Source organism: Pygocentrus nattereri, chromosome 22, assembly GCF_015220715.1.
Source record: "Pygocentrus nattereri isolate fPygNat1 chromosome 22, fPygNat1.pri, whole genome shotgun sequence".
Taxonomy (NCBI): domain Eukaryota; kingdom Metazoa; phylum Chordata; class Actinopteri; order Characiformes; family Serrasalmidae; genus Pygocentrus; species Pygocentrus nattereri.
Genome location: NC_051232.1, coordinates 20,055,024 through 20,074,784, shown reverse-complemented (window position 1 = coordinate 20,074,784; position 19,761 = coordinate 20,055,024). Strand labels below are relative to the sequence as shown.

Here is a 19,761-nt window from a genome sequence, read left to right as displayed (position 1 = left end):
GTTCCCTTTATTTTTTTGAGCAGTATAGATAGATAGATAGATAGATAGAGGCAAAATTGTTCATAAAATCATAAAAAGTAAAGACTCTATTCCAAACAATTTGGAGCTTTTCTATTGGCCCATTCATCAAAAAAGTTTGACACAATGTAGAAGACAGAGCTCTGCTCACATGACGCTGAAGAGTAAAACATTTTAAATAATGGAGATTGTTGTGGAAGGCTCCTAATGGTCACAGTGTCACCTATGCTGGTAGACCTAGCTCACCCACCAGTGCAAAGTACAAACATTTCTCAAACCGTTTTTAATGAACAGAATTGCATAAAATATGCCAGAAATGATAGTTCTCATCCTTAAGGTGTCCCCAGGGTGGAATGGTGTAACTGCATACTCCAATATCTTGAGCATTTTAAATATCACAGAAGTGTTTCTTTTCCTACTTAAATATGCTGTTTTCAGATATTAGTACGGTTGATGTCATAAGTTTACACCTTAGCCTCATTCATTTAGACTCAGTTTTTCACAATTCTTGACATTTAATCCTAGTATAAATATCAGAATAATACCAAAGATCATTTCAGCTTTTCATTTTCATTTCTTTCTTTCATTACATTCCCAGTGGCTCAGGAGGGTATGTTATGTGCCTTTAAATTGTTTAACTTGGCTCAAACCTTTCAGGCAGGCATCTCAAATAAGTTGCTTGAGTTTTGTTCCATTCCTCCAGACAGGATGTAACCGAGTCAGCTTTGTAGGCCTCCTTGCGCACACAAGCTTTAACTTTCTGGCTGATATTTTGAGTTGCTTCCATATCTCTACGTAATTTTCCTTCCTCAGAAAGCACCACCACAACATGATGCTGCCACCACCATGCTTCAAGGTTGGAAAGGTGTTCTATGGCCTGCCAGCCATAACGATGGTTGTTATGGCCAAACAGTTGTTTTAGTTTCATAAGACCAGAGGGCATTTCTCAGAAAAGTAAGATCTTTGTCCCCAGTTGCAAACTAGGTCAGTTTTGGAGCAGTGGCCTCTTCCTTGCTCAGTGGCCTTTCAGGTCATATAAATTTAGATCGTTTTCCTGTTGATACAGACACTTTTGTACCCGTTTCCTTCAGCATCTTCACAAGGTTGTTTGTTGTTGTTCTTGAATCGATTTGCATTTTTCCTCACCAAAGTATGTTCATCTATAGGAGACAGAACGCATCTTCTTTCTGAACAGTATGACAGCTATGTGGTCCCCAGGGTTAAAACTTGCATATTATCATCTGAACAGATAAACATGGGACCTTCAGGCTTTTGGAAATTGCTCCTAAGGAGGTAGCAGATCTGTGGGGGTCCACAGTTCCATATGGTGAAAATGACCCATAAAACACAAGAAATATGTAAGCGCATATATAAACCTCATTCTGCAGGCCCGCTAGAGGCCATTACATCAGTACAACGTAAATCAGCATGTATATTTTTAATTAATATTAAATGAATTTGTCTTAGCAAATCTGTGTTCAGACTAACCCACACACCGTCGGCTCTCTGTGTACGAAATGTGACTTTGCTGAGCTGCTAGCAACAATGAGGGGAGGGATGAGAACCCCTTACAGTAAAAACAATTAACATCTCTTAGCAAAGACAGTCGTATTGAGATAAAACGGAGAGCAACTGCAGCTTCCTTGATATCAAAACTGCAATAACAATAAAAACAGCACTTAAATACACAGTTCACTTCAGATTTTCTAAATATCATACACATTTCCATCTAAATAAATCAGCATAACTGAAGAACAAACACAGAGGAACCTCCAAAACAGGTTGAAACTGTATTTTACAGACAGTGTAATATGCTCTTGCCAAATAACCCTGAAAACAGACACATATCAAGACTAACAGTGGCATATACTGTCAACAGTATGTGGTGTACTCCTTATAGATATCTTGATCATTCTGAAGCCACACACAAAAACAGGGGACTTGTCCTCGATGTTTATTAAACACAAAAATGTCCATTTCATTGTAACTCAATAAAAAGAGACAAGTTCTGTAACACAATATTATGTATGTAGCGCCTGTGCAATTTTGGTCTCCAACAATACTGTTCACAATCTCCTGCTGGTTGCAAAACAAGGAACAAAATCCATCCTGGAATAAAATACTTGTCTTGTTCATGTAGCAATACAGCTTATTTAAAAACTTATCTGGCGTCATTTATTAAAAAATATTGATAGCCCAAGTAAATGTTCTCTAGAGACGTGATGCACAATGAGAGTGGTGGTTGCTGCGACTGAAATGTTGAAGTTACAACGACTTTTTAAACAGCAGTTTTTCTTATGAAACCGTCAAAATATTTGGGTAGAAATGTAGTTTAAGCAAAGAAAATTAAAGCTGTACATAATGTTAACATAACCCAACGACCAGTCTAGAGGTGAAGTGGGTTATTACGGACCATCGATCGACACTGCGTCCCCTGTACAACAATGATCTGTTAGCTTAAGAAGTGGTTTCATTCCAACTTGCACACATGAACACGCATCCTCTCAATCACTCACCTTTAACGATTCTTAGCTTCTTTTTCTCTCCCATCCCTTCAACTCTAGTGAGAAATACACTAATAAACTCTGCCCTGTGTAATCGGAGACATGATGACCGCACAATTTCAAAAAAATAATCCAAAATGAGTCCAGTTTAAAAGCATCCTCCACTTCCTAACGTCAGTCTTTAGTATTTAAGCAATTCATTCTTCTATGTATCTGCATACTGTACAACCATTTTAAGCCTTTTAAGAGATCTTATAGAGAACCCATTCTTAAAGCAGCCCTTCCTGCTATCTTCCCTGTTGTACATGAATGCACTGAAACAGAAACTGCACAGAAACTAAAGAGATGAAAAGAAGAGAGGAACAACTATTCACAGATAAATTTCACATTTTCAAATACGTAATTAAGTTAATTTACATTGATAACATTTTCCTTTTTATACCCTTCAAAAACCCCTTACCCATTTCCCAACATGTTCAAGGCCTTATTTTCTTTCTTTATCACAAAAATTCATAAACTTTCAAAGAACGTTAAGGTCCATGGCTTCTCTTAAGCTGCCTTCACTCTTCAACGAAACAATTGTCAGTCCCCAGTTTAAGTGCTTAAAGGGAGAGCGCAACCAAACTGCTAGTCAGAATGCTAACAAAGTAACACAAGGTCTCATGCACTGTTAGCCACATTAGCACTGGCTGGTCAAACCATCCCTTTAAGGCTGCCGTTCTCAAAGAGCCACAAGGCCAAGAGCCGCTTTACTAAATGGTTCAGCTAAAAATCAACTGTGCAGAAATTTCCAATTAAACCCAGATGTAGTAGATCAGACAAATGTTGCTGAATCAGTCACTCAAATTTTTTCCATGCAAAACATCCCTAAAACGTCTTTCATCACAGCCTTCACATCTAGGTTTTTCGTTAAAGTCATGCCGAGTCAGAATTCAGCACGTTGTCTGAAGTGGCTGACCACAACATTCATCTACACAGTAAAGTTTAGCTCATTTTTACAGCAGAGTAGCTCTGTCCTAAACCACATGAACAAGCCTGCACAACCCGCAAGACCTGAACGTGGTTTGAGCAGGTTGAGAGAAGTTTAGGGGATGTATCAACAGAAAAGATTTGTCACTTTAACTTCTAGCATTTGACAGCAACATCAGCCTTGAAACTCCAGTGCTAAACTAAATAAGAAAAAATTGAACGCCAATCGACTGCATCTATGAAAAGTGGAAAACTGTCTTAGTGAGATTTTCCATAAACCATTTCTTTAACTAGCACTACTAGGAGCAGGTAGTGAAAACCACTCTTTAGGACCGTACCAACTATATTCCTCTCAAAGTTCTCTCACCTATGTCTATACACATGTCTCACACACTCACACACACACACACACACACTCTCTCTCTCTCTCTCCATCTCTTCCAATCTCTTCTACTAGTGCATCAGTTTCTAGGTGACTGTGGTGGAGCTCTGCCCTCTGATCACACACCAGGCCATGAACACATCCCTGCGGGAAAAACAACAAATAAAGAAGACACAGCTCAGCTATAGATGGCCAAGATATGGTCAATGGTACAATGTAAATTATGTATGTTTTGGCATGTATGGTCAATTTCATTTACTGTGGATGAAACATCCTTTAAGAGTCAAAATTCATTTGCATGACTACAGGCATATGCCACTACACGTTCTTATAGAACCTTTGGCACCAGAAAACTGAAACAGTCATTTTTTTCGTTGGCCACTGATCTAGTACTAAACGTTTTATGATTTTTGATACCTGCACAAAATTGGTCCCAACAGGATCCAATGGTACTCCAGTGGGTTCTTCTGTGTGCTTGGTAAAACTTGCAGCTGAAGCTAATCACAATTTAGCGAATTCTTTACCCTCTCAGCTTAAGGTCAAGTACAATTTCACGACCAGTAAGTTACCACAATGTAAAGTACAATGGTCCAACTGCTCTTTTTAGAATCATTACTTATGAAAAGTTTTCTAAGGAGACATTAGTTAGAAAGCTAATGCTTACGTTATTAGCATTTATTCTGGTTTCCAAAATGAAAGTTCTCACAATCAGCAGAAAAAAGTATGCTTTGTTTGATTCTGAGTGTTGTGAGAGCAGAAAAGAGCACTATCACTTCATGTCGCTCAATTAGTGTTAAGTTGTAGTGTAGCCAATAAGTTAAGCTAACGAGCAATTAAAGAAACTGTAGAGCCAAATCAGATGCTTTAGCATAGGACTATTACAAAGGCATAAAATGACCAAAAGACAATTTTAATGTAGTGTGCTGTGATCAAGACTAATTTCTAAGACAACTTAATGTACAACCCCAATTCCAATGAAGTTGGGACGTTGTGTAAAACAAATAAAAACAGAATACGATGATTTGCAAATCCTTTTCAAGTTGGGACAGGGGCATGTTTACCACTGTGTTACATCACCTTTGCTTTTAACAACACTCAGTAAGCGTTTGGGAACTGAAGACACTAATTGTTTAAGGTTTGTAGGTGGAATTCTTTCCCATTCTTGCTGGATGTACAACTTCAGCTGCTCAACAGTCCGGGGTCTCCGTTGTCGTATTTTGCGCTTCATAATGCGCCACACATTTTCAATGGGAGACAGGTCTGGACTGCAGGCAGGACAGTCTAGTACCTGCACTCTTATTACGAAGCCACGCTGTTGTAACACGTGCAGAATGTGGCTTGGCATTGTCTTGCTGAAATAAGCAGGACGTCCCTGAAAAAGACGATGCTTGGATGGCAGCATATGTTGCTCCAAAACCCGTATGTACCTTTCAGCATTAATGGTGCCTTCACAGATGTGCAAGTTACCCATGCCATGGGCACTAACACACCCCCACACCATCAGAGATGCTGGCTTTTGAACTTTGCGCTGATAACAATCCAGACAGTCCTTCTCCTCTTTGGCCCGGAGGACACGACGTCCATGATTTCCAAAAACAATTTGAAATGTGGACTCGTCAGACCACAGGACACTTTTCCACTTTGCGTCAGTCCATCTCAGATGAGCTCAGAGAAGCCGGCGGCGTTTCTGGGTGTTGTTGATATGTGGTTTTCGCTTTGCATGGCAGAGTTTTAACTTGCACTTGTAGATGGAGCGACGAACTGTGTTCACTGACAATGGTTTTCTGAAGTGTTCCTGAGCCCATGTGGTAAAATCCGTTACAGAATGATGTCGGTTTTTAATGCAGTGCCGCCTGAGGGATTGAAGGTCACGGGCATTCAATGTTGGTTTTCTGCCTTGCTGCTTACTTGCAGAGATTTCTCCAGATTCTCTGATTCTTTTGATGATATTATGGACTGTAGATGATGAAATCCATAAATTCCCTGCAACTGCACGTTGAGAAACATTGTTCTTAAACTGTTGGACTATTTGCTCACGCAGCTGTTCACAAAGTGGTGGTGAACCTCGCCCCATCCTTGCTTGTGAACGAATGAGCCTTTCAGGGATGCTCCGTTTATACCCAATTAACCTGTTCACCTGTGGAATGTTCCAAACAGGTGTTTTTTTTAGCATTCCTCAATTTTCCCAGTCTTTTGTTGCCACTGTCCCAACTTCTTTGGAATGTGTTGCAGGCATCAAATTCAAAATGAGTGAATATTTGCAAAAAACAATAAAGTTTATCCATTTGAACATTAAATATCTTGTCTTTGTAGTGTATTCAATTGAATATAGGTTGAAAAGGATTTGCAAATCATCGTATTCTGTTTTTATTTGTTTTATGCAACGTCCCAACTTCATTGGAATTGTATGTGAAAAATAAATGTGATTCTGAGAGCATGATGGTGGCAGGTGAGAGGGGTCTTTTGCCCGTACTTGCAGTGCGTGGCCACACACTCGTTGCTGCAGTATTCTCTGTCCCAGTCTTTGCTCTCTATTGGTGGGTTATTGCAGCCTGCTCGTACACACACGGCGGGACCTGCTGGTGGAGCTACCTCAGGTGCTGGAGATCCATTGAGCTCCACCTCCATCTGAGAGAATGAAGAGGGGAAAAAAAAGAAAAAAGAAGGCATGAGAGATTGTATGACAACAAGCAGGGGAAAGCAGGAAGCAGAACATTAAACAAAAAAATAAATTAAAACAAAATAAATTAACAAATCCAGTGCAATACAACTTACTAATACTACTAATCCTAACCACTAAAATAAGAATATTTCATAAAACTAAAGTGTAATGGAACGTCCCAGACCTATTTTAGGGATGCATGAGGATATGTAATGAGCTGTATTTTATGGTGTGTTGGGTCGCAAGCTCGTAAATAAGCTTGGAAAATTGCCATGTCACCAAATCATAACTTCTGGCTTGCATTCAGATGAATGTTGGCAATTTGCAAACAATCATGTGAACAGTACGAATCTGCTTGAATCGACCAATACCGGGGCTTGGTCCACTATGTTCACATGGTATCAGATTACTGGCTGGTCATATGTCACAACTCTCAATTCAAGCAACACAACTGACCTTTCTAGTTCACCAGTGGTATTTAGAGTTCGTCAAACTATTGAAAAAATTTGTGAGTTTAAAAGGACTGTCTGAAGGCACCATTAGATCCGTCCTCTCCAGTCTTACCCCTTCCTCTCCTTCTGCTGTCACTATGGCAGCTGGCTGGGCCACCTCCACTGCCATTGCTGGGGTGGCTGAGACCGGCGCCCCCGCTGCCGTTGTCACAATGATGGGCGTGGCCACGTCCGTTTGCACAGGGGCAGGGACTATCTTGATCTGCAGAGGTGGTGGAGGTGCTGTGGTGACAGTGGCGGTAACTTGGCCAGCTCCACCCCCACCGCGAGGTTTGGCCTGGAGTGGCGGTGGGGCAGGGGAATGTACCATTTGCTGGAGGCGTGGGGGTGGAGGGGTGTTCTGCATCTGCTGAAGGGGAGGAGGCTGGCGCGCTGAAGAGGCTGCCATGGACTGAAGTTGCTGCTTGGGGATGATTATCTTGGTGACAGTGGGCAGAGTCGGAGTGACATTTGCTGCCGCAGTGCTGGCAGCTGGCTTGTAAGCTCCCGTGCGAGACCGTGTGGTGACTTGTGGAAGGTCGATAATGATGTTGGATGTGCAGATGTTGGTGATAGTGTTGTTGTCAGGTGCGTGCTGTGGGATTCGGCTGGAACGCGTTGGCGGCTGAGCAGGTGGTGGAGGCTCTGGTGCGGCTACAGCAGCAGGAGCAGCAGGGGGAGAAGGGGGCGTGTCCAGCACCTCAATGGTAGGCTATAAAACCAATAATGAGAGATTGTTACTAAAGGAGCACTGTATCTGTCTCGAATCACGGAACATTCAAAATCATCATGGACAAAATTCTTAGGTCATCATTGGTGTTAATACACATGCTGTTAGTTTGCATGCGTTAGAAGCTGGCGGACTGCATGTTACCTGAGAAAGCTGATTGGCTCTGTAAGCTGCCAGTGCTTTAAGGTAGTCCTTCTTAGCAGCTTCAGTCTTCCTCTTGTAAACCTAGAGCAGAAATGCATATGATGGAATATAAAACAGTGAGAATATGCAACTAGGAGACATGACTACATCTTTGAACATGTCAGCATTTGTGGTGTAACGGTTCTGAACCAAAAGGAAACTCCACATGCAATGCATGTAAATGCGACGCATATGATACGAACCACAATTTATTTCTTTGTCTCGCTGAGAGACAGCGCTGCCCTGTGTTCAATAACAGAGCACCCGGGCTACCAAGGGCACAGCCAATGATTCCAGCTATGTTTGGTGCCAAACGTGGCCCTACTTCTGACCGTATTCAAACAATAAGAAAGGCAATAGATTGATTCAATGAGCTAATAACAACCTGGGCAAGACACGGTTCATTACAATTACAATAGATAGTTGGATATATCAAGTTATTCCACCAGCTTCTACTTTGAATACAGGGAAACTTAAAACGGGTCAGATTTATTTCACCTTATGTTTATATTTAATATGCTTCCTGTTTACATTTTTCATATTAAGTGACTCTTTTAAGTCCCCCAGTGGGGAAATCTCACCTCCGCAATCGAACCCCTCTGTGCAGTGAAACACCACATACACACTACTGAAGACACACACAAGGGGGCAGCGAGCACAATTGCCAGGGGCGGAGGGCAGAAACTGACCCTGGTATTCGATATTCGCAGATTGGTACAACTTTTCAGCAGGTTGATATGTTTTCGCCACCCCGACTTAGCAGACGAATGATTATGAGAATCTAACAGTTTAAACCTTTGGTAAGCGTTAACTACAACCAATTATTACAATTTCCTGTACCTGTTTCTGCTCCTCTCCCAAACTGTCCCACATTGAGGCCACAATTTTCGACACTTCACCAAACGTGGCATTTGGATTCTGGCCCTTGATGGCTGCCTGCGTGTCTCGGAAGAACAAGGCATAGGCTGATACAGGTTTCTGGGGCTCGTTTGGGTCTTTTTTCTTCTTTCCTTTCTTGGCCCCACCCCCTCCTCCAGCCACACCTCTCCGTGCCAGCGTGGGTGGGGCCACAGCCACAGAGGTGGCAGGCTGCTCCGCAAGAGAGGGGGAGAGAGAGATGACACCAGGAGAGACAGAGAGAGAGACAGGGGAGTCCACCAGCACGCTCTTCTGAGCCAGACGGGGCCAGAGAGGTGGAGGCAAAGAGACAGAAAGACAGACAGAGAAAGGAAGGAAGGACAGGAGTGGGTGTGGAAGAACGACAGATTAGTTTCCATAAAAATTCAGATAAACATTTACATGATATTATTGCTGATGCCCAGACATCAGCAATAATAAATAAATAAATAAATAAATGACAAATTCTGGAACTTGGAAAAACCGAAGGGGTTAGTTACTGGTAAAACAGGCTAACCAGTTGAAAAGTTTATGACCCATCTTGCTCCCTTCTGTTACTCCTTAGAGACAGTGCAAGTATTGATACCCATTACGTGAGGCAATACCAGGCTGACATCAAAGTATGAGAAAGGAAAGATCTGGGAATGCTTGCACACTAAAAGTAGAGGACATCCAAATAATTAAAAGCTTCTTAAATTATTTAGTTTCATGCTATATATATATATATATATATATATATATATATATATATATATATATATACACACACACACACACACACATACATACACACACACACACACACCAGATGCGGATCAAAACTATGAAACTTCTCTGACAAACCCCATTCTTCTATGTTGCAACACTTATCGATGAAAGGTAACTGATGTAGCACTGTTAGCTGACTTACTCCATTAAAAAAAACAGCTACATTTTAAATTATTTACTTTTTAAAGTACATTACAGTCATTTACACTGACAACTACTTAATTCTACATAGGTCACTCAGTATAGTACCGGACTCTGTATCGGCAAGTACTAAAAATGTGTTTGTACTTGTTCTCACAGTGAAAAACAGTACTGCTGTATTCCTAATATATATTGTCCAATCCACAATCTTGGATATGTAACAGTTTGTGTCTGTAAAATAACATCTTGATGCGATGACGTAACAGAAAATGACGTCAAATCTGTATCCACACAATGTATGAATTATAAAACAATGTGCGTGAATCCTAAAACACAATTGAAAACTATGACTAAACTGAATAACATCTCAAGAAAACCAAACTTCTCTTAGCATTTCTCACTGAAACAAAAAATGGACAGACTCACTCTTCTGAAGTCATCCATGTCGTCATCCTGGAGCGATTCAGACGGTGAGCCGGTGGCTGATAGTGGCTGGTCAGGTGACTGTGAGCGTGCCAGAATTGTCCCTCCTCCTAGACTGAGACCGAGCTGAGCGCTGAGCTCCGACTGGTCAATAGTGGTCAGCTGGTTGTGTCCTAGTAGGCTATGGTTCATGTCCGTTAGTGGAACATCAATGGTCATGGGGGAAGAGCTGCTGAACTGAGAGCCAATAGGATGGCCGAGATCCTGGAATAGAGCAACTTCAATTTCAGTTTGGGTACCAGATTGTTTCTCACATCAAAGGTAATTAGCTGTTTTTTTGTCACAGATCTGATTGTAAAACATCGGACATGAAGGAAAAAGCTAAATTAAGCAGCAAGACTTGTAATGTGAATTGAAAGCAAGATTAACATAGCACTCCCTTTTCCAACTTGCACTTACCATTCCCAGTGTCGATCCCAACATAGGACCCCCTCCCTGCTGGCTCATCAGGCTGAGGTGTTCCAGGCCCTGTGATGGAGGATTCACAAAGGTTGAGGCAAAAGAGGGATCATCACCCTCAACGACGGCATTGCCAGGGACGCTTGAGGAAGGGCCACCATCGCCCAGCTCTCCGAAGTGCGACACAACATCAGAGACGCTAAGAGCAGGGTCAGGGTCCAGTGATATAGGTGGGATTTCAAACTCCTCATCGCCCAAGCTGGGTGTATGGAAGGTCTGCAGAAGAAGGATTCACTGATGAAATTCTGTGGCTGATTCAGTTCAATAAATACACGTAACTAGTCAGGTATGAGCTGAACCCGGTTCAGTATTCTTAGATTCCTACAAAGGCTTATGAGACTTGAGAATGCAAAAAAAAAATCCACTACTAGAAAGCTAGTTCTGTTCAAAGCTCTGCCACATTAACAATTGTAAACAGCACATTTCAGTCCTAATTCAAGCATTACATTTCTAAGTCAAGCTGAAATTCAGCCTAAAGGAGGACAACACAAACATGGACAGAAAGAAGCACCTGGATCTGAAGGGAGTATGTGGAGGGGAGAGCTACCTCAGAGGAGGATAGGAAAGGATGTCCCTCTTCACTTATAGCTAAGTAGTTGTCGCTTCCTCCAGGGAACTGCCAACAAAAACAGAAACAATATAAACAGTGTGAGACATTCAATACATACCTCATATGCATCTCAACAGTGTTTTAGGATAATTTGTGAAAAACTAAAGCAGCAAACTTCAGACACCAAATGTGCCTTGGCTGATAGAATATGTTTAGGATGAAGGGAAAAGTTAGTATAAAAAAAAAATTAAAAAAAAAGTAAATTTGTAATGAAACTTTCCTTCAAAACTATAGTAACGTCACACAAATCAACTGTGTTTCTCAGTGACATCACACACCAAACCAAATACATGAACATTCACAGGTCACCGAGGAAATACTAGGAGTTTTCTGATGTAAATTATTTTTTAAAAACTGTACAGCCTGTACTTATAAACATTTGCTCAAGGCAGGTTATTTGACATTTCAAGAGAGAACTCCACCATAAAAAAAAAACAAAAAAAAAAACAATTCAACATAATTAAATGTTTCAGATGTGAACAAAACGAAGTCATTCAGAGCGGTTTGGTGTGACATGCTCTGTTCTAGAGAGTCAAACAAGTGGTAGTGATAGGAACCAGCCTCTAAATAAGTTCCCTCACAGAGTGTTACTGAATGAAATGTTTAAGAATATAAGAGTAATACTGCCCGATGTCTCATACATTGTCTTATGACAGCAGTTTTGTGATGAAGTTTTGGCCTCAAACATCCATTCACGGTGGAGAAATACTTGCAGGGTGTACAGTAATCAGACTTCAGACTTATGACTATTATACCATCATCAACATCACATACAAACACTCAAAGGCCACGCTGGTGTTCACATGTGGCTTTAGCATGGTAAATAAAACGACTGTATGTGTGACGTAGACATGGCACACAGACATGTAGACACGGTTCCTATCACAACTGTTAAAAAAGAAAAAAGTCTCCAACAATGAACGATTTTACACCCAAACACTCAGAATGACTTTGTTTACATCTTAACCAATTTTCTAAAGTCGGTGGAATTGCCCTTTGAAACTCCAGGTGTTCACCTTCTGAACCGTGTCAAATCCGTTAAAAGCCTGAGGGTCCAGAAACTCCGGATCGCCCGGCTGGCCGGCTCCGTCCGTCAAATCCGAGTAAAAATTCAGATCCATTTCGAGCCACGGATCCCAGCTCCGATAGCCTGAGCTCACAAGCAGGGTCTAGAGTAGATTATTTTAGCGGCAGGGGTGGCAAGTGGGGGTCCAGCTCGGTGGGTTTAACGCCCCTCAGCCTTCCCTCCTGTACCAAAAATAACTCCCAGCAGCCCGGAGTCTCTCTCAGCCTTCAGCCTGACTCACACTGCGGTACCGGGCAGCGAACGGCTGAGCTAACTCGGCTCTCCAAACCCCTCGCAGGGTCACGGAGGAAACACTGAAAACAGCCAACCTTTCCAACAAAGCCTTGAACGCGAAGCCAGACGTTCACATCCGCGGGAGAAGTGCCCAGAGCCGGCCGGACCGGAGAGCCGCGCTAGCCGGCTGGCTAACCGTTAGCTCGCTTCTAACGTGGAAGGCGACGGTGTGTAACGTTCACCTCCACCGATATGACAGACACATGGAGGAAAAACACCAGCACGCTAACGTTTTCAAACACCCACTAGACGTACAATAAGGCGCAGACTATAACTGGGAATATAAAAATATCTAAACTAAATAAAAAGCTGGTGGTCACATTGCCAACGATATTTCTCCCCCTTTCATTGCTGTGCACTTGCGATGCCCGATTCGCCATCGAATCGGCTCTTTGCAATGATTCAATTGAGCCGATTCACAAGACAATTCGACCGTGGCACCTGTGTGTTTGTGGGTAGTGGGCAGGGTTGGGATAGCTACTGAAAAATTAGCAGTTAGCTACTTTCCCAAAATTTGTAGTAGGCTACTTTTTTAGCTACTTTCAAAGCGCGATTGTCAGAACGTTTGTGAATCTCCACTTGAAAGAAACACAATTGAAAAGCTGCAAATGTACAAGCAGATCACCAAAAAGTGTAACCAGCAATCAAACTTACACACCCAAAGGCGTGATATCCAACAAAGATGAAGACTAAAGGCAAAGTCAATCATTCCAGGTTTTTACTAACATAAACAACCAAATACAAACCAGAGAAATTTGTGCAAAATGCTGTCAACTCCTGAAATAAAACGGCTCCAATTTAAACATTTCTGCAAGATACACCGATCAGGCATAACATTATGACCACCTCCTTGTTTTGATGCTCATTGTCCATTTTATCAGTTCCACTTACTCTATAGGAGCACTTTGTAGTTCTACAGTTACAGACTGTAGTCCATCTGTTTCTCTGATACTTTGCCCCCTTTTACCCTGTTCTTCAGTGGTCAGGACCCCCATGGACCCTTACAGAGCACGTACTATTTGGGTGGCAGGTCACTCTCAGCACTGCAGTAACACTGATGTGGCGGTGGTGGTGTGTTAGTGCTGGTACGAGTGGATCAGATACAGCAGTGCTGGTGGAGTTTTTAAACACCTCAGTGTCACTGCTGAACTGAGAATAGTCCACCAACCAAAAATATCCAGCCAGAGAGGATGACCAACACAAACTGTGCAGCAGCAGATGAGCTATCGTCTCTGACTTCACATCTACAAGGTGGACCGACAAGGTAGGAGTGTATAATAGAATCCAGCAGCACTGCTGTGTCTTAGCCACTCGTACCAGCACAACACATATTAACAGTCTTATTGCAGTGCTCAGAACGTTCCACCACCCCAATAATGCCTCTACCTGATTACCACAGCAAATTATGTTAGAGGAGAACGCCACCAATTTTCAAAATTTCTGCATATTTAAAATATCAAGAGTCTCAGAGTGGTTTGGTGTGAAATGCTTCGTTCTAAAGAGCCTCTAAAAGCTCCCTCACAGAAAGATATTACATTAAATGGTTATGAATATGCTGCCTGATGTCCGAATCTATTGGCAGAGGGACAACATAACACATTTTTGAGATTTTCCACTATTTTACCACCGTCAACACACACACACATATATATACATATATATATATATATATATACATATATATATACATATATATATACATATATATATATATATATATATATATATATATATATATATATATATATATATGTACACACACACACACACACACACACACACACACACACACACACACACACATACACACACACACTCAGAAGATGTGCAGGTGGTGGATTTGGATAGTAAATAAGACATGTTGTAGAGATGCCGACCCCTGGTTCCTATCACCACCACTGTATAGACATTTGAGATGTTTCTCTACAAACCATATCACATAAAAAACTGACCTGAATAACTTTGTTTATCTCATAACCGCTGAATTATGCAGAAATTTTGAAAAATCAGTGGGATTTCCCTTTAATAGTGTTATGACCATCAGGCAGCTACCGTTACATACTGTTAATCCCTTCACTAGAACTTGTTGTGTCTCATACTGTGAGTCAATTGTTCCACTTAAAGAACATTAAGATGAGTAACAGCACTCATTATAAGTTATCCTATAACCAGGTCAGTCTTCCTTGTGTAACATTGGATTCACCTACATGGACCGCATTTCCCTCTCAAAGCAGAAAGGCACCATGTTCACTCCTCACTCATCTATTGTGGTCATATCGTCTTCACAAAATGCAGCTCCTCCTTTATTGAAACCTCTATATTGTGTTCATTGTGCCTTAAAAAAAGAGATTTTACCGATTTGTCAAATTTTTTGCATAGTTAAATTATCAAAATGCAAACAAAGTCCATTCAGGGTGGTTTGGTGTAAAATGTTCTGTTATAGAAAAACTTACCAGAGTCAGAATTGTTCACAGTGGTGGTGATAGGAACCAGACGTCCACCTCTAAATGCTCCCTCACAGAAAGTTATTACATGTAAAGGTTACCAATACGATGCCGGATGGCTGAGATACTGTTGTATGATAACAATGAGATAAGGGTTTGATCTGAGACATACTTTTTAAAAGCCCTTGTTGGTAGAGAGGTATATGCAGGGCACTGTAAGGCAAAATTTTATAGACATCACAACCTCCTGCTTCCCATCAACACCACTGTAAAGAAATCTTACTGTCTAAGTTTAAATAAGTCTCTCTACAAGGACCCATTTCACACCAAACCACTCTGAACGACTGTTGACATCTCAACAGCGGAACTGCACTGAAATTTTCAAAGAAGGGTGGAATTCCACTTGCGGTTAAGTGAGTCTTCTTGCTCTTTACAGTAAAGAGGGTCACATCTCTTCAAGACTGTAGCGAAGAACTTTCAGGTCTGCGTTTTGATGTCCAGACTACAATGTTCTGAAATGGCCTTTTGGCACTTTTGCCAGCTTTTTATATGTTTAAATTGACTGTGAACTTCAGCTCATGCTATTCATCAGTTCTCCTGAGTGTTTTATCCAAATCCGGGCCGTACTAAAAATTAAACCTGGGTGTTTTGAAGGTTTTACACAGTGTGACATCAATAACCTACATAAAAGCGACTGTTTATTCGAGACAGAATACAAGCATCGGGCCAAGTCAGCAGTGTGATGTTAGCTGTGTGTGTCTTCCTACTGGGTAGGTAGTGATTGATTATTTTAACCCACTTTTAGAAGCTCATCTTGAAGGGACATTATGGGCAAAAAGACAAACGTAAGCACTGCTACAACTGTACACAGGCCTACTTGCCCTGTACAGCAGTGCCACAGTAGTTTCTAAAGTGAGGAAAGCTCCCTTCTGATGATGCATCTTGAAGGTGAAGGAAATTCTGACTGCAAGTGCTTCTGAACGTCCTGTTTAATTGAGTAGGTTTCTGCTATCTGGCTAATCCTTCAGTTGACAAAGTGAACATTCTGGAGACCCATTGAGGCCAGTGCTTTATCAGCAATGCCAGATGCCACTTCGTTTATCCATCCAGAAATATTTCATACTGCACAACTCTTAATCTTGCTATTGTTATTGTTTACAGTACTTCACTGTATTCTTTCACTGGACGGGACATGCACCACTGCATTGTCAACTGCGTGGCATTTATGCAATTTTACTACTTCTTTTCATACTGCGCATTATATGTCATGGATGTTTTAGTATATTTTATGTATTTATGTTTACTTCTTCTATTTACGCACTCCTAAACACTGCACTGCTGCACTACAGAATGCGACCCAGATAATGTTAAATGACAGTTTTAGACCAGAACACCCCTTTAAACAAAGTGCTTCAAAAACGACTCATTTCAAAGCTTAGAAGTATTTACAGAAAAATACGTGCTGCTCAAGGTTTCAACATCAGTATCGGAACAATTGGAAAGAAGAAGCGGTATCGTTATCGTGCCACCTCTGCTCGGTTCAGGAATCAGACACATCTGTTAAACATCGTTAAACACCATCTGTCTGTTTCTTTGAGGACTTTCCATCTACCACTAACACAGGAGAACATGACCCAAAGGTCTAAAAAGGGCATAAAGGTGTACGAATTTACAGAGCCGCTGAGGTGGACATGCTCATTATTTTTAAAAAGGCGTGGCCACAAATTGTTACACTGAGGCCGCAAAATTAATATACTGAGGCCATAAGTTATGAGAAATTTAACTTGTGGCCTCAATATATTATTATTTAACCTCAGTATACAAATTTGTGGCCTCAATATATTAATTATAGTGAGGTGACGTTATTTTTAACAAGGTGTTGCTATAAATTATAATACTGAGGCTACAAATTACAATATTTACTTAACTTGTGGATTGATATATTGTAATCTCAATATACTAATCTGTGGCCTTAATTGTGTATTGTGTACAATTCACTATACTGAAAAAATATTAATATAATTAATATAATATTAATATTATAATTAATATTAATATGTTCATATAAATATTTTTAGGCCACAAATGAATATACGAAAGCCACAAATTATTTTACTGAGTCCAAAAGTTATGATAAACTTGCCACAACATATTATTCAGTAATCTCAATATAGTAAATACAGTAAGGTGGCCTTATTGTCTTGAATATGTTGTGGCCACAAATTACAATATTGAGGCCAACAATGAATATATTGAGGCCATGAATAAATATATGAGAATATATAAATTAATATACTGAAGCTGGAGAATTATTTTATTGAGGCCATAAGTTATGAGACACTTGCTGACTCAATATATTATGTAATCTCAATATACTAATTTCTGGCCTCAACATAGTAAGTACAGTACGGTGGCCTGATTATTCTTAATAAGCTGTGGCCACAAATTGCAAGAGAAACTTATGAGAAAGTTAACTCGTGGCCTAGATATATATAAATTTAAAGCTTCAGTGTAGTAACCTACACCTGCATATTATTTGTGACCTCAAAATATTAATTCGTGGCCACGACTTATTAAATAATAACTACCATGTCTCCTTGCGGGCTCCGTATAGAAGGACATAAAAGTGTAAAATTTCGACGTATAATAATAATAATAATAATAATAATACTAATAATACTAATAAAAACTTGCTATTATGATGAAAACGACGACGAGCTCGGGCGGCTAGCTCTTGTTACTTTAGCTAGCCTAAGTTAGCTACGAGCACTAAGTTGTCCTCTTGCTGACCGGCACTCTGTCAAAGTCAGCAGGAATTAAGTGCGGCGAAAGTGACCCAAACAAGAAGTGGGTCGACGTCCAAGTGGACCATTTCAAGACAAAACGCTGAGGAAAGTGTGCAAATAAATGAAGGAGCCATTCATTCTGACTAGCTGCTAACGCTGCTAGCTACAAAGGAGGAAGTTGTTGGTGCGGGCAGGTTCGCCGGTGGCTTTTATAAAGACTCCGGGTTACAGCACCGGAGAAAAAGGGCTGTAAGAGAGTGAATGAAGGAGTAGGGGAGTGGACGAGGCGGCTAAGACGGGTGAAGTATTCAGACAGCTCTTCTAGACGTCTCTTCTTACCTCCATACTCGCCCTGAACTCGACACGATTTCTGTCCTGTGACTCCGATCAAAGCGACTCTCACAGGAAACAAAAACACACACACTCACAACATGGCACCGGCTAGTGTGCTTCACAGAGGAAATGACGAATCGCCTAAACGAACGACAGAAGACGAGGTCGCCTGGGGCCCAGATTAAGCCTGAGACCGGACTTAATAAGCCTTTGTAACTGTAAGTCACCGCAGACATCGCAGTTTAGTGCAGCAGTAGCTTTAAAGCCAGAAACCGGGCCACACTGTCAGAGGCCGCGCTCCAATAAGGGCACTTGTCCACTAGCTAATGAGGGCGCGTAGAGCTGGAGCGTTGTGGCTACGTTCCAATTCAGTTTGCTTCAGTTTGAACACAATAAAGGTTTGTACTACGGATGGGCGATGCCACCCATTTTCTTTTCTTTTTCTGTGCGATACCAATTAATACTAAGGATCCCAATATTAATAAGTGCGTTTACATACAATTAATAATAACCCGATTTTTGGCGGTTCTAGTGGTCATCTGAACAGCACACTCTGATTTATTAGATTATTAGGGCCGAGAAATTCGACAAGGAGAAGTGGATTGTAGTTCAGTAATCGAGATGCTGCTCTTTAATGTTGTCCATCTTCTGGATGATGTACACGTATTTTTTTCCGCTAAAGTGACTCGCAGTCATATAACTTTTGGGTTTTACTCCACGTCTTATTCTGTGGGTTTGTTGGCTGGTGGCAAAGCAGCAATCCAATTACTGTCTGTCTAATGTCAAGCCAGTTTCCCATTATATGTTTACGCAAGTGCATGTAAACTCTAATGGATTAATGACAAAATCTGATTTTCTGCTGTATCAGATTAGTAAGTGTGTAAACACACTCATTGAAAACCTATGTTTCTACATATAATGCATGCTGGGTACTGTTTTGAGAGAACATTGATGGTTGGAAACACAAAATGGACAGAAAATCTTGAATTCTATCAAACTGACGAGGCGGAGGGATACAGTGCTGTGGTACAGAACACCAAGTCCTTCACAAATAGCACATCAAAAGCTACTTTTAGGCCAGAAAGCCCCTTTAAATGAACTACCCTTTAAACAGACTGGCCAGTCAGGAGTGAATATAACTGCACGTCTGCCATTAGAAGCAGAGGCAGTAGGAAAAGTAGTTCCTAGTTGCTACAATAATTAATTATTTTTTGCTTTTTCTTAGCAGTATAACCCAAACTTGTCCTGACCAATCACCTTTCCTATCAGCAAAAAAACGATGAACATGGTGGTAAAGGTGAATAAATTAACCTGATGTGTTTCTATGATTCAGGTGTTTTTAATATAGCAAAGCGTTTTTCTCCAGACCTCCTTGCTTTGCTTTCGTTTTTGTGTGGTGGGCATAGCTTTCAACAAGCACCTGAACAGCGTGAGGTCATACTTACTAGTTGAGTTACTAGTTACTAGTAATACAAACTAACAGTAACTCTACAAATTCCAGAGGACGCTTAATTGTGGCCCTATCAAAAATACTGAACACA

At 41.0% G+C, this 19,761-nt stretch overlaps 1 protein-coding gene across 6 annotated transcripts; it reads right to left on the bottom strand.

Annotated features, from left to right (window-relative positions):
• Nucleotides 1–1,441: 1,441 nt before the first annotated feature.
• tox4b (TOX high mobility group box family member 4 b) lies at nt 1,442–18,425 on the bottom strand. Of its 6 annotated transcripts, none has more exons than XM_017683988.2 (9): nt 18,227–18,425; nt 11,199–11,303; nt 10,628–10,903; nt 10,172–10,432; nt 8,780–9,109; nt 7,901–7,981; nt 7,100–7,738; nt 6,347–6,501; nt 1,442–4,017 (listed from the first exon to the last, which is right to left on the bottom strand). In XM_017683988.2, the coding sequence occupies exons 1-9, from the start codon at nt 18,230–18,232 to the stop codon at nt 3,960–3,962; spliced, it is 1,911 nt and encodes a 636-aa protein (XP_017539477.1). In that variant the 5' UTR covers nt 18,233–18,425; the 3' UTR covers nt 1,442–3,959. The 6 variants fall into 6 exon arrangements, with proteins under 6 accessions (XP_017539477.1, XP_017539478.1, XP_017539472.1 ...); XM_017683989.2 differs by having other exon boundaries at nt 11,235–11,303; XM_017683983.2 differs by lacking the exon at nt 18,227–18,425 and adding an exon at nt 12,314–13,137.
• Between the last annotated feature and the right edge of the window lie 1,336 nt (nt 18,426–19,761).